At 43.3% G+C, this 20,944-nt stretch overlaps 1 protein-coding gene across 1 annotated transcript in view; it reads right to left on the minus strand.

The window, feature by feature from the left end:
- Window positions 1–20,944, minus strand: part of abcc8 (ATP-binding cassette, sub-family C (CFTR/MRP), member 8) — a 105,164-nt gene that overhangs the window by 30,434 nt on the left and 53,786 nt on the right. Inside the window, exons 17-24 of the mRNA XM_078415408.1 lie at window positions 20,701–20,733; window positions 17,378–17,416; window positions 12,070–12,168; window positions 8,477–8,561; window positions 7,228–7,308; window positions 3,372–3,509; window positions 2,185–2,310; window positions 1,423–1,528 (exon numbers count right to left, since the gene is read on the minus strand). Coding sequence (XP_078271534.1) covers window positions 1,423–1,528; window positions 2,185–2,310; window positions 3,372–3,509; window positions 7,228–7,308; window positions 8,477–8,561; window positions 12,070–12,168; window positions 17,378–17,416; window positions 20,701–20,733 — 707 coding nt within the window. The remainder of the gene's footprint in view (window positions 1–1,422; window positions 1,529–2,184; window positions 2,311–3,371; window positions 3,510–7,227; window positions 7,309–8,476; window positions 8,562–12,069; window positions 12,169–17,377; window positions 17,417–20,700; window positions 20,734–20,944) is intronic.

Genomic DNA, 20,944 nt, shown 5'->3' on the forward strand with positions numbered 1-20,944 from the left:
TCAATCATGGATGATCTATCTCTCCATCCTAACCCCATTCTCCTGCCCTCTCCCCATAACCCCTGACACCCTTACTAATCAAGAATCTATCTATCTCTGTGCTGACCGGCAATCCCCACACACCAGCACTGTCCTACACACACTAGGGACAATTGACAATTTTACAGAAGCCAATTAGCCTACAAACCTGTATGTCTTTGGAGTGTGGGAGGAAACCGGAGCTCCCGGAAAAACCCACACAGATCACGGGGAGAAGGTACAAACTCCGTACTCACAGCACCCGTAGTCAAGATTGAACCCGGGTCTCTAGCGGTGTAAGGCAGTAATTCTACTGCCAAGCTATCATTTGTTATCAAACAGTGGCCATCTCTTTTCTCTCCCACATCATATGGTTGAGCATTTAGGATTTAGGTTTATTATTGTCACGTGTACTGAGCTGCAGTGAAACGCTTTCTTTTGCAAGCTATCAAATCAGATCAGATAATAACCTGCAAATGCTGGTTTATACTGAAGATAGATACAAAATGCTGGAGTAACTCAGCGGGTCAGGCAGCATCTCTGGCGAACAGGAATAGGTGACATTAAGGGTCGGAACCCTTCTTCAGTTTGACAAAGGGTTCCGACCCAAAACGCCACCTGTTTCTTTTGTCCAGAGATGCCGCCTGACCCGCTGAGATCAGATAACGTGATACTTAAACAAAATCAAGTCTAATGCAAGCAGGTTATTGGCTTGGTAAATGTAAAAATTGTCCCTAGTGGGTGTAGGATCATGTTAATGTGCGGGGATCGCTGGGTGGCATGGATCCGGTGGGCCGAAGGGCCTGGTTACACGTTGTATCTCTAAACTAAATTAAAACTAAACTACAATCGGTAGAGGAAAGAGAAAAATACAGAGTCTTGAATATTGTAGAGCACTAGTTCCATAGGCAAAGTCCAATGTCTGCAAAGGGGTAGAGGTGAATCGGACAGCTTATGGAAGGACCAGAAGCCTGATAACAGAGGGGAAGATGCTGCTCCTGAGTCTGGTGGTGTGCTGTATCTCACCCCTCGTGTGTAGGAGAATTTCTGTATCTCTCTAAGACGATAATTTCTAGTATTTTCGCAATACACACCTCCACATTCAGGTACAGTTTCTTCCCAGCTGTAATCAGGCAACTGAACCATTCAATCATCAGCTGGAGAGGGGTCCTGACCTCCAATCTACCTCATTGGAGACCCTTGGACTATCTTTAATTTGACTTTACTGAACGACTTTATCTTACACTAAACATTATACCTTTTATCCTGTAACTGTACACTGTGGATAGTTTGATTGTAATCATGTATAGTTTTTCCGCCGACTGGATAGCACTCAATAAAAAAGCTTTTCACGGTACCACGGTACACGTGACAATAAACAAAACTAACTAACTAGTCTAATACCTTCATCTTCGGCCTCTTGCAGTGTTTTCAGGAGGGCCTCCCGCGAGTACATTGCTCTCCGTAAGTTCTTCCGCTCCAATGCAGTTTTGCTTCCAGCTACAATTTCCTATGGAGCAAAGCAACAATCTTTTCAGTGCGAGTGTCTGGAATTTTAAGTAAAAAGCCAAGAACGATATTCAAACTGAATGCGAGTTGAAATTTATACAGGTACAGGGATGTGAACACATTATGTTGGGAAAACATTTGATCTAGATGCACATGGTATCACCACTTAAAAGTATGAGCAAGGGAGACAAGGAAGACTTCTGCTTATAATAAAGGATGAATTTCTCTTTTTCCCTTAGTATCACATGAGATCAGGGGCAGCACAGTGGCGCAGCGGTAGAGTTGCAGCCTTACAGCGCCTGAGACCTGGGTTCGATCTTGACCGAGAGTTCTGTCTGTATGGAATTTGCACGTTCTCCCAGTGACCACGTGGGTTTTCTCCTGGTGCTCCGGTTTCCTCCCTCATCTCAAAGACGTGCAGGTTTGTAGGTTAATTGGCTTCTGTAAAATTGTAAATTGTCCCGAGTGTGTAGGATAGTGTTAGTGTACGGGGTGATCGCTGGGCGGCGATGACTCTGTGGGACGAAGGGCCTGTTTCCACGCTGTATCTCTAAAGTCTAAATTAAAAGTCTAGATCAAAACCAGCAACAAAATATTATGGGAAACGTGTATATAATATAGTAGACTGTAGAAATCATTTGTCTGAGATGGAGGAACCTTTTCTAGTTCTTGATCCTGTCTGTTCATTAGTGTTTTCCAAAGTTCAAAGAGATCTGGATCAGAATTCTGGATATCCTTCAATGTGCCCTCTCTCTGTATAGTGCCATCCTTCATGGCTATAATCTGTGGAGACAAAATGCACAGAAAATAAGAAATAATTCCAATCATAAACATTGAATATTATTTAAATGCTGAATAATGTTTCAGGATCAGCCTAGTTTAGTCTAGTTTAAAGATACAGCATGGAAACAGGCCCTTCGGCCCACTGTGTCCACGCCGACCAACAACCCTAGTTGTACACTAGTTCTATTTTACACTTTAGCATCCATTTACAGAAGCCAATTAGCCTACAAGCCTGCACGTCTTTGGAGTGTGGGAAGAAACCGGAGCACCCAGAGGAAATAGATATGATCAGTTCAAACTCAAGTTCAACAGATAGAGTAAAGGGAAATATACAGAGCTCAGAATATGGCGTTGAACTTGAACTTGAACTCAGCATTTAGAATTTAGACGTTAGAGATACAGCATAGAAACAGGCCCTTCGGCCCACCGAGCCTGTGTCAACCACTAATCATCCTGTACACTCACACTATCCTACACATTAGGGACAATTTACAATTTTACCAAAGCCAATTAACCTACAAACCTGCACATCTTTGGAGTAAGGGAGGAAACTGGAGCACCAGGAGGAAATCCACGTGATCACAGGGAGAATGTACAAATTCCGTACAGACAGCACCCATAGTCAGGATGGACCCCGTGTCTCTGGCGCTGTAAGGCAGCAACTCTACCGCTGTGCCGCCCTGGTTTGTAATGCATCAGTTCCATAGACAAAGTCCAATGTCCACAGAGGGGCAGAGGTGAATCGGACAATGCCCTTAGCTCTGTAAGAAGGAACTAAGAAGGAACCGAAGGTGGACACAAAATGCTGGAGTAACTCAGCGAAGCATGCAGCACCTCTGGAGAAAAGGAATAGATGATGTTTTAAGTCGGATCTGAAGAAGGGTTCCGACCCAAAACGTCACCTACTACTTTTCTCTAAAGATGCTGCCTGACCAGCTGAGTTACTCCAGCATTTTGTGTCTATCTTCAGTATCCCAGCTTATGGATAAATGACACTGGACATGGATTTACTCATCAAAATCTTGGAAACACCATTGCAAAGGTAATGGAGAATATCTCACCCAATCTGCGTGGGGCAGGTATTGCAGTTTATGAGTGACCAGCACCACTGTTCGCTTCTCCTCCTGCAGCAGCTTGAGGATGCCATCCTGCATGAGATGGTCACCCAGGTGGATGTCCAGTGCCGAGAACGGATCGTCCTGACAAACCAAAGTGCTGTTAATGTCCAGCTTAGTGCCTTTGTTAATGACGCTGAATACACTAAACGACCCTTGGGTAATGAGAACCTGGTTGAATTCATAACTCTCACCAAAGACGACTGGGTTCAATCTACTGACTAAAGATACAGCATAAAAACAGACCCTTCGGCCCACCACAACCATGCCGCCCATGAATCACCCATTCACACTAGTTCAATGTTATCCCACTTTCTCATCCACTCCCTACACCCAATGCACAATTTACCAAGGCCGATTAACCTACAAACCTGCACGTCTTTGGGATATTTATTTATCTATCTATCTATTTATTTATTTATTTATTTATTTATCTATCTATCCATTTATTTATATATCTATTTATTTATCCATTTATTCATTCATCTATCTATCTATCTATCTATCTATCTATCTATCTATCTATCTATCTATCTATCTATCTATCTATCTATCTATCTATCTATCTATCTATCTATCTATCTATCTATTGATTTATTTATTTATCTATTTATTTATCTATCTGCCTATTTATTTATTTATATATTTATTTATCTGTCGCTTTATTTATCTATCTATTCATATATTTATTTATTTATTTATTTATTTATCTATTTACTCACTCACTCACTCATCCATCCATAATTAATTTATTTATCTATTTATTAATTAATTAATTAATTAATCTATTTACTTATTCACTTATTTATCTATCTATCTATTTATTTATTTATTTATTTATCTATTCATTTGTTTATTTATTTATTTATTTATTTATCTATTCATCTATTTATTTATCTGTTTATTTATTTATTTATGTCTATTTATGTATGTATGTATTTATTTATTTATCTGTCTATTTATCCATTTATTTATTTATTTATTTATCTACCTATTTATTTATTTATTTATTTATTTATTTATTTATGTATGTGTTTGTTTATTTATTTATTTATTGATCTATTTATTTATTTATTTACATTCATACATCCAGGGTGGAAAAGACAGTTTCGCCGCAGACTGGCCTACGGGAGAATGATGAAGGGAGCGTAACACAAAATTCTTTGTGCGAACATAGGGGAACAAAGTCTATGTCCAAACCAGACACCAAGCTTTGTGGCGAGCTCGGACCTATCTTTTATAGTATGGAAGAGGCAGCTAACTCCAGCCGGGCATTTGTGGACCCAAGCATAATGGAGTTTCACGGGGAACTGCAGATGCTGGATTCTTGAGCCAAAGCACAAAGTGGCCAGAGGAATTCAGCAGGTCAGGCAGTATCTGTGGAGGGAATGGGCAGACAATGTTTCGGGTCAGGACCCTCCTTCACCCATAGAGAAGCCTCAACACTGAAGGTATGGATAAAGGAAAGTCTACAGTCTGTAGTGAGCTAGTTTTGGTTCTGAGCTGTTCAGATTTATCCTCCTAGGTCAGTTGCAGTCTTAGCTTCTAAAATTCACTGGCCTTTCTCTAACCTTCCTGCATTCATTGTAACCCAGATACGTGTTGGTGTAGTGTTTATGCACAAGACTAGCATTGGAATAGGATCATGACATTTAAAAGGCTTTTAGATAGGCACATGAATATGCAGGGAATGGAGGGATGTGAATCACATGCTGGCAGAGGAGATCACTTTAACTTGGTATCATGTTCGGCCTGGACATTGTTTCTGGATTTCTGTCTGCTTGTTTTCCGGCTGTGTATTATATTTTGGAGTGTGACCAAGTGGAAATTGTTATGTTTAGTCACAGAGTAAAAATATGAGACGAGGTATCTTTGGGATGGCAATTAGCAGTTTCACACCATGACTGATCCATGACCCACAGCCTGATGGAATGGGATTGTTTGGGATATCTTTTCCATTCCACATCCACCAACAGTCAGCTGCTCACACTACAGAACCTCAGATGACCGCCATGCATTGTGCAGAGATGGCGCGGAATGAAGCAGAATGCTATTGTGATTGAGCAAAACACAACGTGTTGGAGCAACTGAGCGGGTCGGGCAATATCTGTGGAGGGAGTGGACACTTGAAACTGTGGGTCAGGACCCTTCTTCAGACTGTGTAGGAAGGAACTGCAGATACTAGTTTACACTGAAGATAAACGCAAAATGTTGGAGTAGCTCAGCGGGTCACGCAGCATCTCTGGAGGAAAGGAATAGGTGACGTTTCGGGTCGAGACCCTCCTTTAGACTCAGACTGATTGTAGAAGAGGGGAGAAAGCTGGAAAAGAGGTGGAGACGGGACAAAGCCTGACAAGTGATCCAACCTGAAATGCTGTCTGTCCATTCCCTCCACACCTGCTGCCTGCCTGAGTTCCTCCAGCACTTTGTACTCTGCCCAAGATTCCAGCATCTGCAGATCCTTACGTTGCCATTATGGTTGATAGTGACTGTGACAGATATTGTTGCATCCAAAACAAAACAAGGTTTTCAAGCGCAATACTACTTTTCATGAGGTTAAAAATTATTCCAACTGTAAGCATTTTTTTTAACATTCGTAGGTTGAACTTTAATTAAGTATATTCTGATTCAATTTACTTATTAAGAATTGTAAACAAAAAATAAATTCATTGCGTAAAAAGTTAATTTTAAACAGGTTTAAGTTTAGGTTCATTATTGTCACGTGTGCTGAGTTGCAGTGAAAAGCTTTATTTTGCAAGCTATCCAATCAGGTCAGATAATACAATACACAAATACAATCGCGTCAAACTTAAGCACAATAGATTGGAGACACAAGGAACCGCAGAAGATACAACATGCTGGAGTAAATCAGCAGGTCAGGCAGCATCTCGGGAGACCCTTCCTCAGTGATTGTAGGTTGGAAGAGAGGAGGGGCAGGTAAAACGTGTAGATAAATGACCAACACAGATGCAGAGGGCTATTTGATAAGCAGATGGTTGGAGAAAGGTCAGAGACGAAAAGACAGAAGGTGTGAAACAAAAGGATTGAAGAGTTTCAAATTCTGAAGCTAGAGGAAGGAAAGTAGGTAGAAGCAGAAAGGGAGGGGAGAAATGGGTGTGAGTCGGGAAACAGGGGAGGGAGGGGGGAGATTGTATGTGGGAAGAAGGGAGAGGGCAGAGTTTTGTAATTATCTAAGATCAGAGAATTCAATAATAATAATAATAATAATAATGTATTTTATTTATATAGCGCTTTTCATATACTCAAAGACGCTTTACAGAGATTTAGAGAACATAGGGAAATTAATAAATAGATAAATAAGTAAATAAATAAACGAACAGAGAAAGGAGACAGAAGGTGAGGTGAGCTTCAGTGGTTGAAGGCAGTACTGAACAGGTGAGACTTCAGCGATGTTTTGAATGTGGTGAGTGTGGAGGAGTCTCTAACGTTTTGGGGTAGTGAGTTCCATAGGGTGGGAGCAGTATGTCCATACTGTTGGGTTGTAAGCTAACCCCAAGCAGATATGAGATGCTGTTACTCCAAATTACATGTGGCCTCGCTCTGGCAATAGAGAAGGCCTAGGACAGAAAGGTTAGTGTGGGAATGGGAAGGGGAATTAAAATGGTTAGAAACCGGGAGATCCAGCAGACCTTGGCGGACTGAGCGCAAGTGTTGTTTTCACAAGGAACTCCCGATGCTGGTTTACCAAAAAAGACACTAAGTACTGGAGTAACTTAGCGGGTAACTCCTGCACGTTGTGTCTTTTGCAGTACAAAAGAACTAAGTAATTAATTGTACCCACCAGAAACACCACATTGGTCTGCTGGTACAGGGATCTTGCCACACTGATACGTTGACGTTGTCCACCACTTAGGATAATTCCCTGTTGGAATTAACAGCAGAAAATCAATCCAGGCATTTATTTACAGCAAATAAAACAAACCATGAAATAGTTAGGTTCATTCCCTCGACATTCATTAATACATAATTATAATGAAACTCTCACGTACTGGTAATCAACAAAATGGTCATTGGCTTGATGCTCTGGGGAATATTGGGCCTTAATAAAGCTGCTTAGACACAGCTGTTGAACAGGGACATCGGCGCATTGGTAGAGTTGCTGCCTTACAGCGCCAAAGACCCGGGTTTGATCCTTACAATGAGTCCTGTCTGTACGGAGTTTGTATGTACTCCCTGTGATCGTGTGGGTTTTCTCCAGGTGCTCCGCTTTCCTCCCACACTCCAAAGACGTTCAGGTTTGGGTTAATATGGCATCCGTAAACATAGAAAATCGTTCCGAGTGCGTAGGACAGTGCTAGTGTACGAGGTGATCACTGGCTGGTGCGGACCCAGTGGGCTGAAGGGCCTGTTTCCGTGCTGTATCTCTAAAACTAAAACAGTTGTACTAAGGCAATCTTATGGCGGTGTGGAAGAGTCTGTTTCTGTGCCCGGTGTTCATTTAGTTACCAGACATGGGGAGAAAGAAACAAATGGACATTCTGACTAAAACTGCATATTAGGCTTCAATCCCAACCAAACACAAATGTGGCCAAGATTCCAGCATCTGCCGTTATGCTTGACGCAGACAGTGATGGATATTGTTGCATCCAAAACACCCTCCTACCCTCCTACCCGGTGGGATTGGGAACCCGCCTGAAGGCTTGTCGGACGGTGTAACCAGGAGGGAGCTGGGACATCGGACGCGAGGAGCACGGGCTGGTAGGAGGGTGAATGGGGGTAATGTTTCCAGCACCTTCAATGTCGGCTGCAGGAGGCGCTCCCAGGACACAAAGATGGCCAGGCGTGGAGAGGATAGGGACGTCGGTTCACGGGAACTGCCCCGGAACATTGAACACACGGGCTGACCGGACTTTGGACGTTGAATAATGGCGCCAAAAATGGTGGCATCTACATGTGTGATATATGCAAAAATAATTTCACTGTGCATTTGCATATGTGACAAATAAAGTTCCATTGAACCTTTGCTGTTCAATGGAACAAAGACATTAATTAATCAATAGAAATCAAAGATGCACATTGGGATTACTGACCCTCTCACCGATTTGCGTCTGATCTCCCTGAGGAAGTATGTCAATATCTGGTTGGAGTGAACAAGCATCGATCACTGCTCTATATCTGTGGAGAGACGGCAAAGAGGAAACAACGTTAATATAACCAATAAACTGACTCTGGGGAAAACAGACAACAGAGCTGGAAAGATTGCCGTGATTTACTGAAGCCAATACAATCAAGTAAACATTACAATCAAGTAAAAACTAACCGATGCACTGCATTCTTGATAGCAACAATATATATTCCTATACTGCATTTTATGAACAAAAATGAAAATAAATGGCTTCGAGTTTAAAACTGCAACTGTACATTAAAAGTGATATTATTCTGCCAAGACAGTAATGGACTTCCACAATGTTAGACTAAGACAGATTGCAAAGAATTAACTACTAAAGGTTCCACTTCACACCTTCAAAATAGCTATTTTATTACGGTCACTCTACACATTGAGTCCATTTAAAGCAGTTTCGTCTTTGAACTTCCGTTGACCTAATCAATCTAAAGTAACTCAATTAGGGTTTAGTTCTTTTTAGTTTAGTTTACAGGTACAGCGCAGAAATGTGTCCATCGGCCCACCGAGACAACGCTGACGAGCGATCGCTGTACACTAGCACTATCCTACACACTAGAGACAATGTACCATTTTTTAACAAAGCCAAATTAACCTACAAATCTGTACGTCTTTGGAGTGTGGGAGGAAAATCGGAGCACTGGGGGAAAACCTCACGTGGTCGGGGGAAGAACGTACAAACTCCTCACAGACAGCAACTGTAGTCAGGGTGGAACCGTGCCGCCCCTTGCACAATGAACTATTACACAAGCCACAATACAGACAAATGTAAAGTCCCAATAAATTTCAAAAACTCTGTGGTGACTTTAAAATGTAGCCTTTCTTAAACGCTGTAAAAGACACAGATCGTAGAAGAGATAGATGATAGAACAGTACCACATCGGAACAGACCCTTCAGCCCACATTGGCAGATAGAATCCTGCCTGGATTAGAGGGAATTATTTAAAAGGAAAGGTTGGACAGACTTGGATTGTCTTTTCTGGAAGGTCGGAGGCTGATGGAAGATTATAAAATGATGTATGAAAGGCATTGATAGGGTAGGCACAGAACCTTTCTCCCAGGGTGGAAATGTCAAAGACTATTACGTGTAGTTTTACGGCGAGTGGGGCAAAGTTTACAGGAGATGTCTATAGGAGGCACGTTTTTTTACACTGAGAGTGGTGGGCTCCTGCTGTGGTGGTGGAGGCAGATGCCACAGTGGCATTTAAGAAGCATTTATGGATATGCAGGGAAAGGGAGGATATGGATCATATGCAGGCGGAGTAGATTAGTTGAACTTGGCATCATGAGCGGCACATACATTATGGGCTGAAGGGCCTGTTCCGGTGCTGCTCCATGTTCTCTGCATTTAGTCAAACAGCAGCAACAAGACGGCAGTATATGTGGCACTCTGGAGGAAGTACTAACACTCCTGAAATCACTAGGTAGATGATTTTCAGAGATCATTTTTTCAATCCTTGCAATCTGCCACAAACTGAATGATAGACCAACACAGACGATCGATTAAATAGAACTGTCACCTTACGACCAATTAGTGCTCAGATGCTGAACCAGTTCAAGATGTATTTGAAGAACATTATTCTCTGGACATTTACCCAATTATCGCTTCATACAGCATTAAAACAGACCCTACTCGACCATGGCCCAACTCGACCACGCCAACCAAGATGCCCCATCTACTCTAGTCCCATTTTCCCGCATTTAGCCTATATCCCTCTAAACCTTTCTTATCCATGTACCTTAATGTCTTTTAAGTGCTGTTATAATACCTGCCTCTTCTGTCAGCTTGTTCCGCACACCCACCACCCTCCGTGTGAGAAGGTTGCCCCTCACCTTAAGCCCTCTGGTTCTTGATTCCCCTACACTGGGTAAAAAAGCTTTGTGCATTCATCCTATCAATTCACTCATGATCTTACACACTTCCGTAAGATCACCCATCAGCCTCCTAGGGAGAGGGATGATTTGCGGGGTAATCACTGAGATAATCAGTGAGGGGTGATCATAGGAATAAAGTCCTAGCTCTATAGGAATAAAGTCCTAGCCTGCCCAATCTTTCCCTATAGCTCAGTTCCTCGAATCCTCTCAACATTCTCATAAATCCTTGTTGAAACAAAGAACTGCAGATACTGGTTTACGCAAAAGGACACAAAGTGCTGGGGTAATTCAGCGGATCAGGCAGCATCTCTGGAGAACATGGATAGGTGACGTTTCTGGTCTGAAGAAGGGTCCTGACCCGAAACGTCATCTATCCATGTCCTCCAGATATGCTGTCTGACCCGCTGAGTTACCCCTGCAGTTTGTATCCTTGTACGTAAATCTTCTCTGCCCAAGAAGATTGTGGGTGGCTTTAACGCAGATTGGTCATTGAGGACAGTTAATATGCAGGCAGAGATTTCTATGCCTCGTGTTTGGCAGCTGTACAAGTTTTGAATCATCTCATATTTAGGGCAGACCTCAATTAGCGATATCTGCTATTCTTCCTCCCCAATCTACTGTGTCTACCTGGAGGATAAAAAACACTGTCAACGCACTCGAAAACCCTACATACGACAGCAAAGAAGAAAACAACACATGTCATGCACTGTAAAACATTGCCACCTCAGTGAGATAATTGGTTATGGAACCAATAAACGTTGAAGATACTAATGGACATATGCTTCTGTTTAATGTGATTGTGAAACCTCCATAAAAATGTTACCTCTGCACCATTTGTGAAGCATAATGCACCTTAATGACACTATGTCTACAGAGCATTTAATCCTTTAAAAGCATTAGCTCATTACTGTATCTCTTGGGAGGAAGTTAGAGGTTAAACTGAAGTGGGCATAATAAACATGGACTAAGCTTGTGGACACCGCATCACTAACTAGTGGGAGGGAGAGTGATGCAGCTGGTGGAGCTGCTGCCTCACAGCACCAGAGACCCGGGTTCGTTCCTGACCTTGAGGTGCTGTCTGTGTGTGGAGTTTGCACATTCTCCCTGTGACCACATGGGTTTCCCCCGGGTGCTTCAGTTTCCCCCCACATCTCAAAGTCGTGCGGGTTTGTAGGTTAATTGGAGGAAACTGGAGGCGAGGAAAGGCCAGAACAAACCAGGGCCAGCGACAGATGACCTCAGAAAGGGTAGAGTCCATAATGGCCCATTGTTGGCTGGGGAAGGTGTGATAACGAGAGGGATACAAGGATGCCAACAGCTCAATTTGGGCGGGAGAGGAGAGAGAGGGGAGGGGAGGTAATGCAGGAGTTACTTGAAATTAGAGAAATCAACGTTCATACTGCTGGGTTGCAAGACGCCTAAGCAAAATATGAGGTGATGTTCCTCCAATTTGCATGTGACCTCACTCTGACAGTGAAGGAGGTCAGGACAGAAAGGTCACTATGGGAATGGGAAGGGAAGTTAAAATGTTTGGCAACCAGGAGATGGTGTAGGCCAAGGCGGACTGAGCCTTGTCTGAATTCAGACTATCTGCTACTGTCACACATTTTACACAAAGTTTCTTACCTTTGTTTGTTGAAGGGATTCCCAAATGTGATATTTTCTTCCACTGTTGTATTTAATAACCATGGCTTCTGTGCAGCATAGGCCACTGACCCTCTTCTCCTGCAATGTAACACGGTGTATGAAATACATGCAAGATTTTTTATTTTCTGCTCAAGTAAAAGGTGTCATCTATTCAGAAGATAAACCTGCTGCCAAGACCTCTCTCCGCAGATTCCTGTTTTTTAATAATATTATAACACTGGACAAGAACACTTCAAAAATGATTATGGTACATTTTTACCCGTGGATACCAACCAGCCAGAGTCATTCACAGAGTCATACAGCGTGGAAACAGACCACTCGGCCCAACCAGCCCACACCGACCATCATGGCCCATCTATACCAGTCCCACCTGCCTGCGTTTGCCCCATATCCCTCCAAACCTTTCCCATCCATGTACCGGTCCTCATGTTTCTTGGAGATATTTTCATTCTCATTTAGATCTTGTATGTCTGTCCTTAGAATTGTCAATATTTGCAAGCAAAATGACAATGCATCATAGTATCCATGAATTATGTAAATATTTTATCCCAAACTACTTTCAATATGAGATAATATTAAATTCATGCAGTTATGATAGTAATTTAATTACCAGTACATTTTCAATGTGTGTAAAATATGTCTGTATTAATCTTGTTGAAGTGGAGATGGTTGAAAGATTCACGTTCCTCGGTGTAAATATCAACAACAATTCATTCTGGTCCAACCACAAGGATGTAATGGCCAAGAAAGGCAGTGGAGGCCAATTCTCTGAATGCGTTCAAGAGAGAGCTAGATAGAGCTCTTAAGGATAGCGGAGTCAGGGGGTATGGGGAGAAGGCAGGAACGGGGTACTGATTGAGAATGATCAGCCATGATCACATCGAATGGTGGTGCTGGCTCAAAGGGCCGAATGGCCTACTCCTGCACCTATTGTCTATTGTCTACAGCTCACCAACGTGTCAACCCTCTCAAAAGGAACTGTGAAATAAAGCTCCAATGTCTTTTACCAATTTCTACAGATGCCTCATAGAATGTGTCATATCCAGACACATCACAGCTTGGTTTGACATCCGCTCTGCCCAAGAGCACAAGAAATTGCAGAGTTGTGAACATAGCCCAGTCTTTCGCGTATAGACAATAGACAATAGACAATAGGTGCAGGAGTAGGCCATTCAGCCCTTCGAGCCAGCACCCCCATTCAATGCGATCATGGCTGATCACGCTCAATCAGTACCCCGTTCCTGCCTTCTCCCCATACCCCCTCACTCCGCTATCCTTAAGAGCTCTAATAATAATAATAATAATAATATTCATTTATTGTCATTGCAACGAGTACAACGAAATTAAAAAAATAGCCAATCCTGACGGTGCGTACAAACATATATGCAATAAATGCAAAAACAAATAAATACATAAATACAATTATATTAAGTACAAGATTTTTTAACGGTGTTGCCTAGTGCAAAGGTAGTGTTCAGTTCTCGTATGGCCCTGGGGTAAAAACTGTTCTTAAGTCTGTTTGTTCGGGATTTGATCGACCTGAAACGTCGACCAGAGGGCAGATGAACAAACAGACGGTGGCCGGGGTGGGATGGATCTTTTATTATTTTGCCTGCTCTACTGAGGCAGCGTAGGCTGAACAGATGCTCCAGGGAGGGCAGTGAGCAGCCGATGATCTTCTGGGCCGTCGTGATGACCCTCTGAAGGGCCTTCCTATCCAGCTCTCTCTTGAAAGCATCCAACGAACTGGCCTCCACTGCCTTCTGAGGCAGAGAATTCCACACCTTCACCACTCTCTGACTGAAAAAGTTTTTCCTCATCTCCGTTCTAAATGGCCTACCCCTTATTCTTAAACTGTGGCCCCTTGTTCTGGACTCCCCCAACATTGGGAACATGTTATCTGCCTCTAATGTGTCCAATCCCCTAATTATCTTATATGTTTCAATAAGATCCCCCCTCATCCTTCTATACCAGTCCCTGCTTCATCAACGCAGTTTACATGCCAAACTGCCTCAGAAAAGCAACCAACATAATCAAGGACCGCTTACACCCCTGTAATTTCCTCATCTCTCCTCTTGCATCAAGGAAGGGAAATAATGTTTTGGGTCGGGACCTTTCTGTCTTTTCGGGACACAGACTGCAGAAGGGCCCCGAACCAAAAACGTCATCAGTCCATCCCTTCCACAGGTGCTGCCTGACCCTCTGATTTCCTCCACCACTGTCTTTTGCTTCAGGATAGAATGAGGTTGTTGAGCAAATAGTTTCAAAAGAGGTTGCATTAGTTTGTAGAAGTAGTTCTAAATGAAGAAACATTCGTGCACCTGCACAACACAAACTTTAAAAAAAACAATTTCCGGTTATATTTTAGTATCAAACCATACACAGCAACAGAGCATAGTTAGACACAAAGTGCTGGAGTAACTCAGTGGGTCATGCAGCATCTCTGGAGAACATGGATAGGTGATGTTTCGGATTGGGACCCTGCTTCAGACTCCTAGTCCGAAGCAGGGTCCCGATCCGAAACGTCATCCATCCTTATTCTCCAGAGATGCTGCCTGACCCACTGAGTTACTCAGTACTTTGTGTCAATTTTTGGTATAAACTAGCATCTGCAGTTCCTTATTTCTTCAATCTAGTACAGTTCATAAATAACTTCATAAAATGAAAGGTACATATTACATGCGATGACAATTTTAGGTGGAGTTCTGGCTCCTAAACATGACTCATAGGTTTGTAAGTAGATTGCACCAGAACACAACACGTAAAACACAGGTCAGATTGCCAACTCTGGATGAACTTGAGAGAAAACATGGAATTATAGACCAGTTATCCTGACATCGGTGGTGGGGAAGATGCTGGAGTCAATTATTAAATAAGTAATAATGGTGCATATGGATAGCAGTAAAAGGATTGGTCCAAGTCAGCATGGATTTATGAAAGGGCAATCATGCTTGACTAATCTTCTGGAATTTTTTGAGGATCAACCATGATCATATTGAATGGCGGTGCAGGCTCGAAGGGCCGAATGGCCTACTCCTGCACCTATTTTCTATGTTTCTATGTTTCTATGTGGCAAGTAAAATGGATGAAGGAGAGCCAGTGGATGTAGTGTATCTGGACTTTCAGAAAGCCTTTGATAAGGTCCCACACAAGAGATTAGTGCACATGGTATTGGGGGTAATGTATTGACATGCATAGAGAATTGGTTGGCAGACAGGAAAAAAGATAGGAATAAATGGGTCCCTGTCAGAATGGCAGGCAGTGGTGAGTGGAGTGCCACAAGGCTCCGTGCTGGGGCCTCAATTATTTACAATATATATCAATGAGTTAAATGATGGGATTAAAAGTAACACCAGCAAATTTGCTGGGTGGCAGTGTGAACTGCGAAGAGGATGCTAGGAAGTTGCAGGGTGACGGACAAGTTGAGTGAATGGGCAGATGCATGGCAGATGCAGTATAATGTAAATAAATGTGAGGTTATCCACTTTGGCGGCAAGAACAAGGAGGCAGATTTTTATCTTAATGGTGTCAGATTAGGAAAAAGGGAAGTGCAACGAGACCTGGGTGTCCTTGTACACCAGTCACTGAAAGTAAACATGCACGTGAAGCAGGCAGTGAAGAAACCTAATGGCATGTTGGCCTTCATAACGTGAGGATTTGAGTATAGGAGTAAAGAGGTCCTCCTGCAGTTGTACATGGCCCTGGTGAGACCACATCTGGAGTATTGTGTGCAGTTTTCGTCTCCTAATTTGAGGAACGACATCCTTGCTATTGAGGCGGTGCAGCAAACTGTAGGTTTACGAGGTTAATCCCCAGGATGGCGGGACTGTCGTATGAGGAAAGATTGGGAAGACTGGGCTTGTATACTCTGCTAAATTCCAGTGAATGAGAGGAGGAGAGGGAATCTTATAGAAACGTATTAAATTATAAAAGGACTGGACAAGCTAGATGCAGGAAAAATGTTCCCAATTTTGGGGGAGTCCAGAACCAGGGGCCACAGTCTAAGAATAAAGAGGAGGCCATTTAAAACTGAGATGAGAAAAAACTTTTTCACCCAGAGCGTTGCGATTTTGTGGAATTCTCTGCCACAGAAGGCAGTGGAGGCCAATTCACTGGATTAATTTAAAAGATAGTTAGATAGAGCTCTAGGGGCTAGTGGAATCAAGGGGTATGCACGGGTTATTGATTGTGGATGATCAGCCATGATCACAATAAATGGCAGTGCTGGCTCGAGGGGCCAAATGGCCTCCTCCTGCACCTATTTTCTATGTTTCTCTGTGACTTTCATGGGATTAAAAACTTCCAACTTCGTTGCCCCCCACACTGCTCTCATTAATCATCTGATAAAACAACCCCAGCAAGACACACTGCCTTTGTGATTAGCTTGTAGAGTTTAGTTTACAGATACAGCAGGGAAACAGGCCCTTCGGCCCATCGATTCCATGCTATCGTTCACACTAGTTCTATGTTATCCCACTTTCTCAACCACTCCCTACACACTCGGGGCGATTTACAGAAGCCAATTAACCTGCAAACCCATAAGTCTTTGGGACCCGAGAGGAAATCGGAGCCGCTGGAGGAAACCCACTCGGTCCCAGGGAGAACGTACAAACTCCACACATACAGCACCCAAGGTCAGGAACGAACTCGGATCGTTTGCGCCGTTATGCAGAAACCTGGCCAATTGCACTACTGTGCCAATTAGAAACCCCACAGGTCCTGTATCATTTGCTGGGCGATGTTACCTTTTCATCCTCTCACCAATATTTTTTTAAACGTATAAAGTCCACAGGTCAATTCAGAATTGGCAACCGTGACCCCAGGAGACACACTCAAAACAGTTTGCTAGTACAGGTCCACCACCGATTTTCCGGCAACATTGGCTCCAGGGCCTCGCCGTATTATCCATTTTGCTGGACCAACAGAGGTCACGGCCTTGGTGGGCGGAGATGCCAGCCCGCAAAGTCGGCCGCGGCTATGGCAACGGATCCACTGGCTGCGGCCCGCTCCGGAGTCCAGAGCCCCGGCCACAGGCGGCAAATTTGACCCGCCGATCAGCCGCAGAAGTCGCGATGAGGTCGAGATTGGCCGCCTCATCTGGCCTAGGCGCCACATTTTAGGGGAACTTCCGGGGGGGTAAGGGATTACAAGTGCGCTCTTGTAACTTTGTTCTGATTAAAGGAGATGCCGGGCCACCAGTTGCCAGAAAATCGGTGGTAGATCGGTGTTACCGTCAAACACTAGGCCCCATCTTTCCAGTGATAGGGGAAGGAATAACTTGATATACCTCACTTCAACATCAACAGTTGTGTCCTCCTCGGCACTGCTGCAAAAGGGGACAAAGTATTATATATGTTTAACACAGTGTAGCATCAATTCATTCAGTCATACAGTCATATAGCACGGAAACAGGCCCCTTGCCCAACTTGCCCATACCCACCAAGATGCCCCGTCTACACGTTCCAAATGCCTGCATCCCCCTAAATCTGACATAAAACATCACCGATCCATGTTCTCCACAAATGCAGCCTGGGCCACTGGGTAACTCCTGCGCTGTGTGTTGTCTTTTAAATGGTGTAATTCTCTGAAATCATGAGAACTGGATACAGTTTAAAAATGCAGAATCCGCAACTTCCAACAGAACGAGAACAACTTTTGTGTAAATAAGAGACGCAAGGAGCTGCAGATGCTGAATCAAGGGCAAAAAAAGTGTTGGAGGAACTCAGTGGGTCAGGCAACATCTGGGGAAAGAATGGATAGAGGACATTTTGGGTCAGGACTCTTCTTCAGACTGATCGTTGTTGGGGGGGGGGGGGGTTAGGCGGTGGTGAAAGCTGAAAGAGAGGTGTGGGGAGAAGAGAAAACCTAGCAAGTGATAGGTGGATACCGGTGAGGGGGGGGGGGGGGGAGGGTTGGCTTGATTGGCAGATGTGTGGGCAAAGGCTGGAGATGAAAAAGAGACAAGAGGGTGTCAAATGAGGAAAGGAGGGGGGTGAAATATTAAGCTGGAGGGAGGGATATGGGTGGAAGTACATGGAATGGGGGGGTGGGAAGAGGGGCGGGATGGTAGGAGAATTGGGTTCACAGTAGGGTGGGGGATAGGGAGAGAGGGAGTGGGAGGTATTACTTAAGATTGGAGAATTCCATGTTTAAATAAAGAGTTTTCTTTATCCTGGTGGTGATCTATTTACAGAGTCAGACTCGTTAACTAACTCTTTAAGCAACATCACAAATTATATCATCGCTTCTTGCCCCATGCTCTTTTTTGGAAATAAAAAATGAAAGATCGCAATGACGACATTAATCCATGTTTTTATTTTCAATTTCCATGGCTTTTGTGGTTTGATTTCAATCACTGTGGTTTATAGCCTGGTGTCTCTCCATTTTACAACACAGGCTGCAGCCTTACGCGAACCCTGAGAATGTTCTAGAATACTTTAATGGGATGCTTTGGCAGCAGACATTTTTTGATGTCTTACTTATGAAATCTTCAAAGGATCTGCATTAAACGTACATTGCAACTTTCATCAGCTTTCTCTCGTACTTGGACTTTTCTTTTGATGAGGGTTGGAGAAGATGATTAAAATGTCATGAATTGAATTGGCTTGGGACCATGGAGTTTAGTAGCAGAAAATGTACAAAGGATTTTAAGATTAAAATGGCACAAGTCTCGCAGGCAAAATGATTTCATATTGAACACAATCATTTCCTTTAACTTCCAACTTCATCGGTCCCTGAAATATTTCCTCAGGATAGAAATATCAAAGACCAGAGGCAAAGCTTTTAGATGAGAGGAGCAAAGTTTAAAGGAGATGTGCGGGGCACGTTTCTTTTACATTGAGAGTAGTGTGGGCTTGGAACGCGCTGCCAGGGGTGGTGGTGAATGCAGGTATGACAGTGGCCATTTAGAGGCTTGTAGATAGGCACATGGATATGCAGGGAATGGAGCGATAGAGTAATGGAGTCATACAGCATGGAAATAGGCTCTTCGGCCCAACTTGCCCACACCGACCAACATGTCCCATCTACATTAGTCCCACCTGCCTGCTTTTGGCCCACATCCCGCGAAACCTGTCCTATCCATGTACCTGTCTAATTGTGTCTTAAGTGTTGCAATTGTCCCTGCCTCAACCACCTCATCTGGCAGCTCATTCCATACACCCACCACCCTTTGTGTGAAAAAGTTACTCCTCAGATTCCTATTAAATCTTTCCCCCTTCACCTTAAACCTAAGTCCTCTGGTTCTTGATTCCCCTACTCTGGTCAAGAGACTCTGTGCGTCTACCCGACCTATTCCTCTCACATGGAGAATGTGTAGGCAGAGATTAGTTTAACTTGGTATCATGATCGGAGCAGATATTGTGGGCCGAAGTGCCTGTTCCTGTGCTGCACTGTTCGATGTTCTATGTGTCATTATAATCCTACTCCTCAGATTTATAAAATGATCCAATCAAACGTCATCCTCTGAAATAATAAAATTTACTGATGTGCATTGAATGATTGTGTTTTTCATGACGGAACCACGTTTTATTTTATGGTGACACATTTTACAGAGAGTAATATGGTTAGTAGCTGGCAAAGTAGAATTCCACTGCTTTATCATTGATGTTCATTAGTTAGTTGCCTTGCTGACCTTCAACAAACTGCAGAAGATCCAGATGAAGATATATATCCGGATATTTTATTAGTGAACATTTACGATAATTTGTGTAAATAAAACATCACCATGAGTCAGAATGAAAAAGCCACCACTATTTGACGGAAGTGGAAGACACAAAGAACTGCAGATGCTGGAATCATGCCTAGAACACAAAGTGCTGGAGTAACTCAGCGGGTCTGGCAGCATCTCTGGAGGCATCTCTGAAGAAGGGTTTCCACCCGAAGCGTCGCCTATCGGTGTTCTCCAGAGATGCTGGCTGACCCGTTGAGGTACTCCAGCACTTTGGATCTTTCCTTGGCAAACCAGCGTCTACAGTTTTCCTTGCTTCTGCAAAAAAAACAAGTGCTGAGCTGATCGTTGTACACTGGATCAGTTTTGCGATAGAGCTCAATTGGAAATGTTCATAGTGCCGTTCTAGTCTCCCTAACAAGGTGCTGACAAATCTCTAAGTGCAGGAGTAACTCAGCAGGCGAAGCAACGTATCGGGCCCCCATTGCCTCATCATTACCATGCACTTTTCTTTAAACAAAACATTCCTCCTCTCTTCCAGCTTTCATTCCCCTCTATCCCCCTCACAATCAGACTGAAGAAGGGTCTCAGTCCAAAGCGTTGCCTATCCATGCTCTCCAGGGGTGATGCGCTGAGTTACTCCAGCACTTTGTGGTTTATGGAGTCACTGGGATGGATGGCTTAGATATATTCATGGCACATCCACAAGTATACAAATGAGAAAATTAGATAATTGCGCAGTGAAGGAGATTGACTTATAACTGTCTCCACAGATTTGGGGCAATCAGATGTGAACGACAAATTGATCCCATTGATCAATAAATTAAAAAATAAATAGAAAGGGGAGAAACTTTCTTCTAATTGTCAATCTGGAACGAGACAACACAAAACTGAAGGAAATTAGGATAGTTAAGAATAGTGAGCAGTTATGAAGACCATACCTGCCTTCTTCTGTTGTTTCAGCATCAGAAGCTCTAGACAATGAATCAGAAATAAGAATAACTTTTAGTCTTGTGTTCATGATAGTGAAGGAGGCCGTGAAGCCCATTGAGTCTGCTAGCTTACAGTGCACACGTATGCATGAGGGTTAGCCTCAATGCCGAAATCTAACCCTAACCCTAACCTAGCACCTCTCTCACTGCAACCTGTTCTCTATCACATCTTCTTCAATTCACTTTGCTCCCC

The sequence above is a fragment of the Rhinoraja longicauda genome, chromosome 18 (genome assembly GCF_053455715.1).
Source record: "Rhinoraja longicauda isolate Sanriku21f chromosome 18, sRhiLon1.1, whole genome shotgun sequence".
Lineage (NCBI taxonomy): Eukaryota > Metazoa > Chordata > Chondrichthyes > Rajiformes > Arhynchobatidae > Rhinoraja > Rhinoraja longicauda.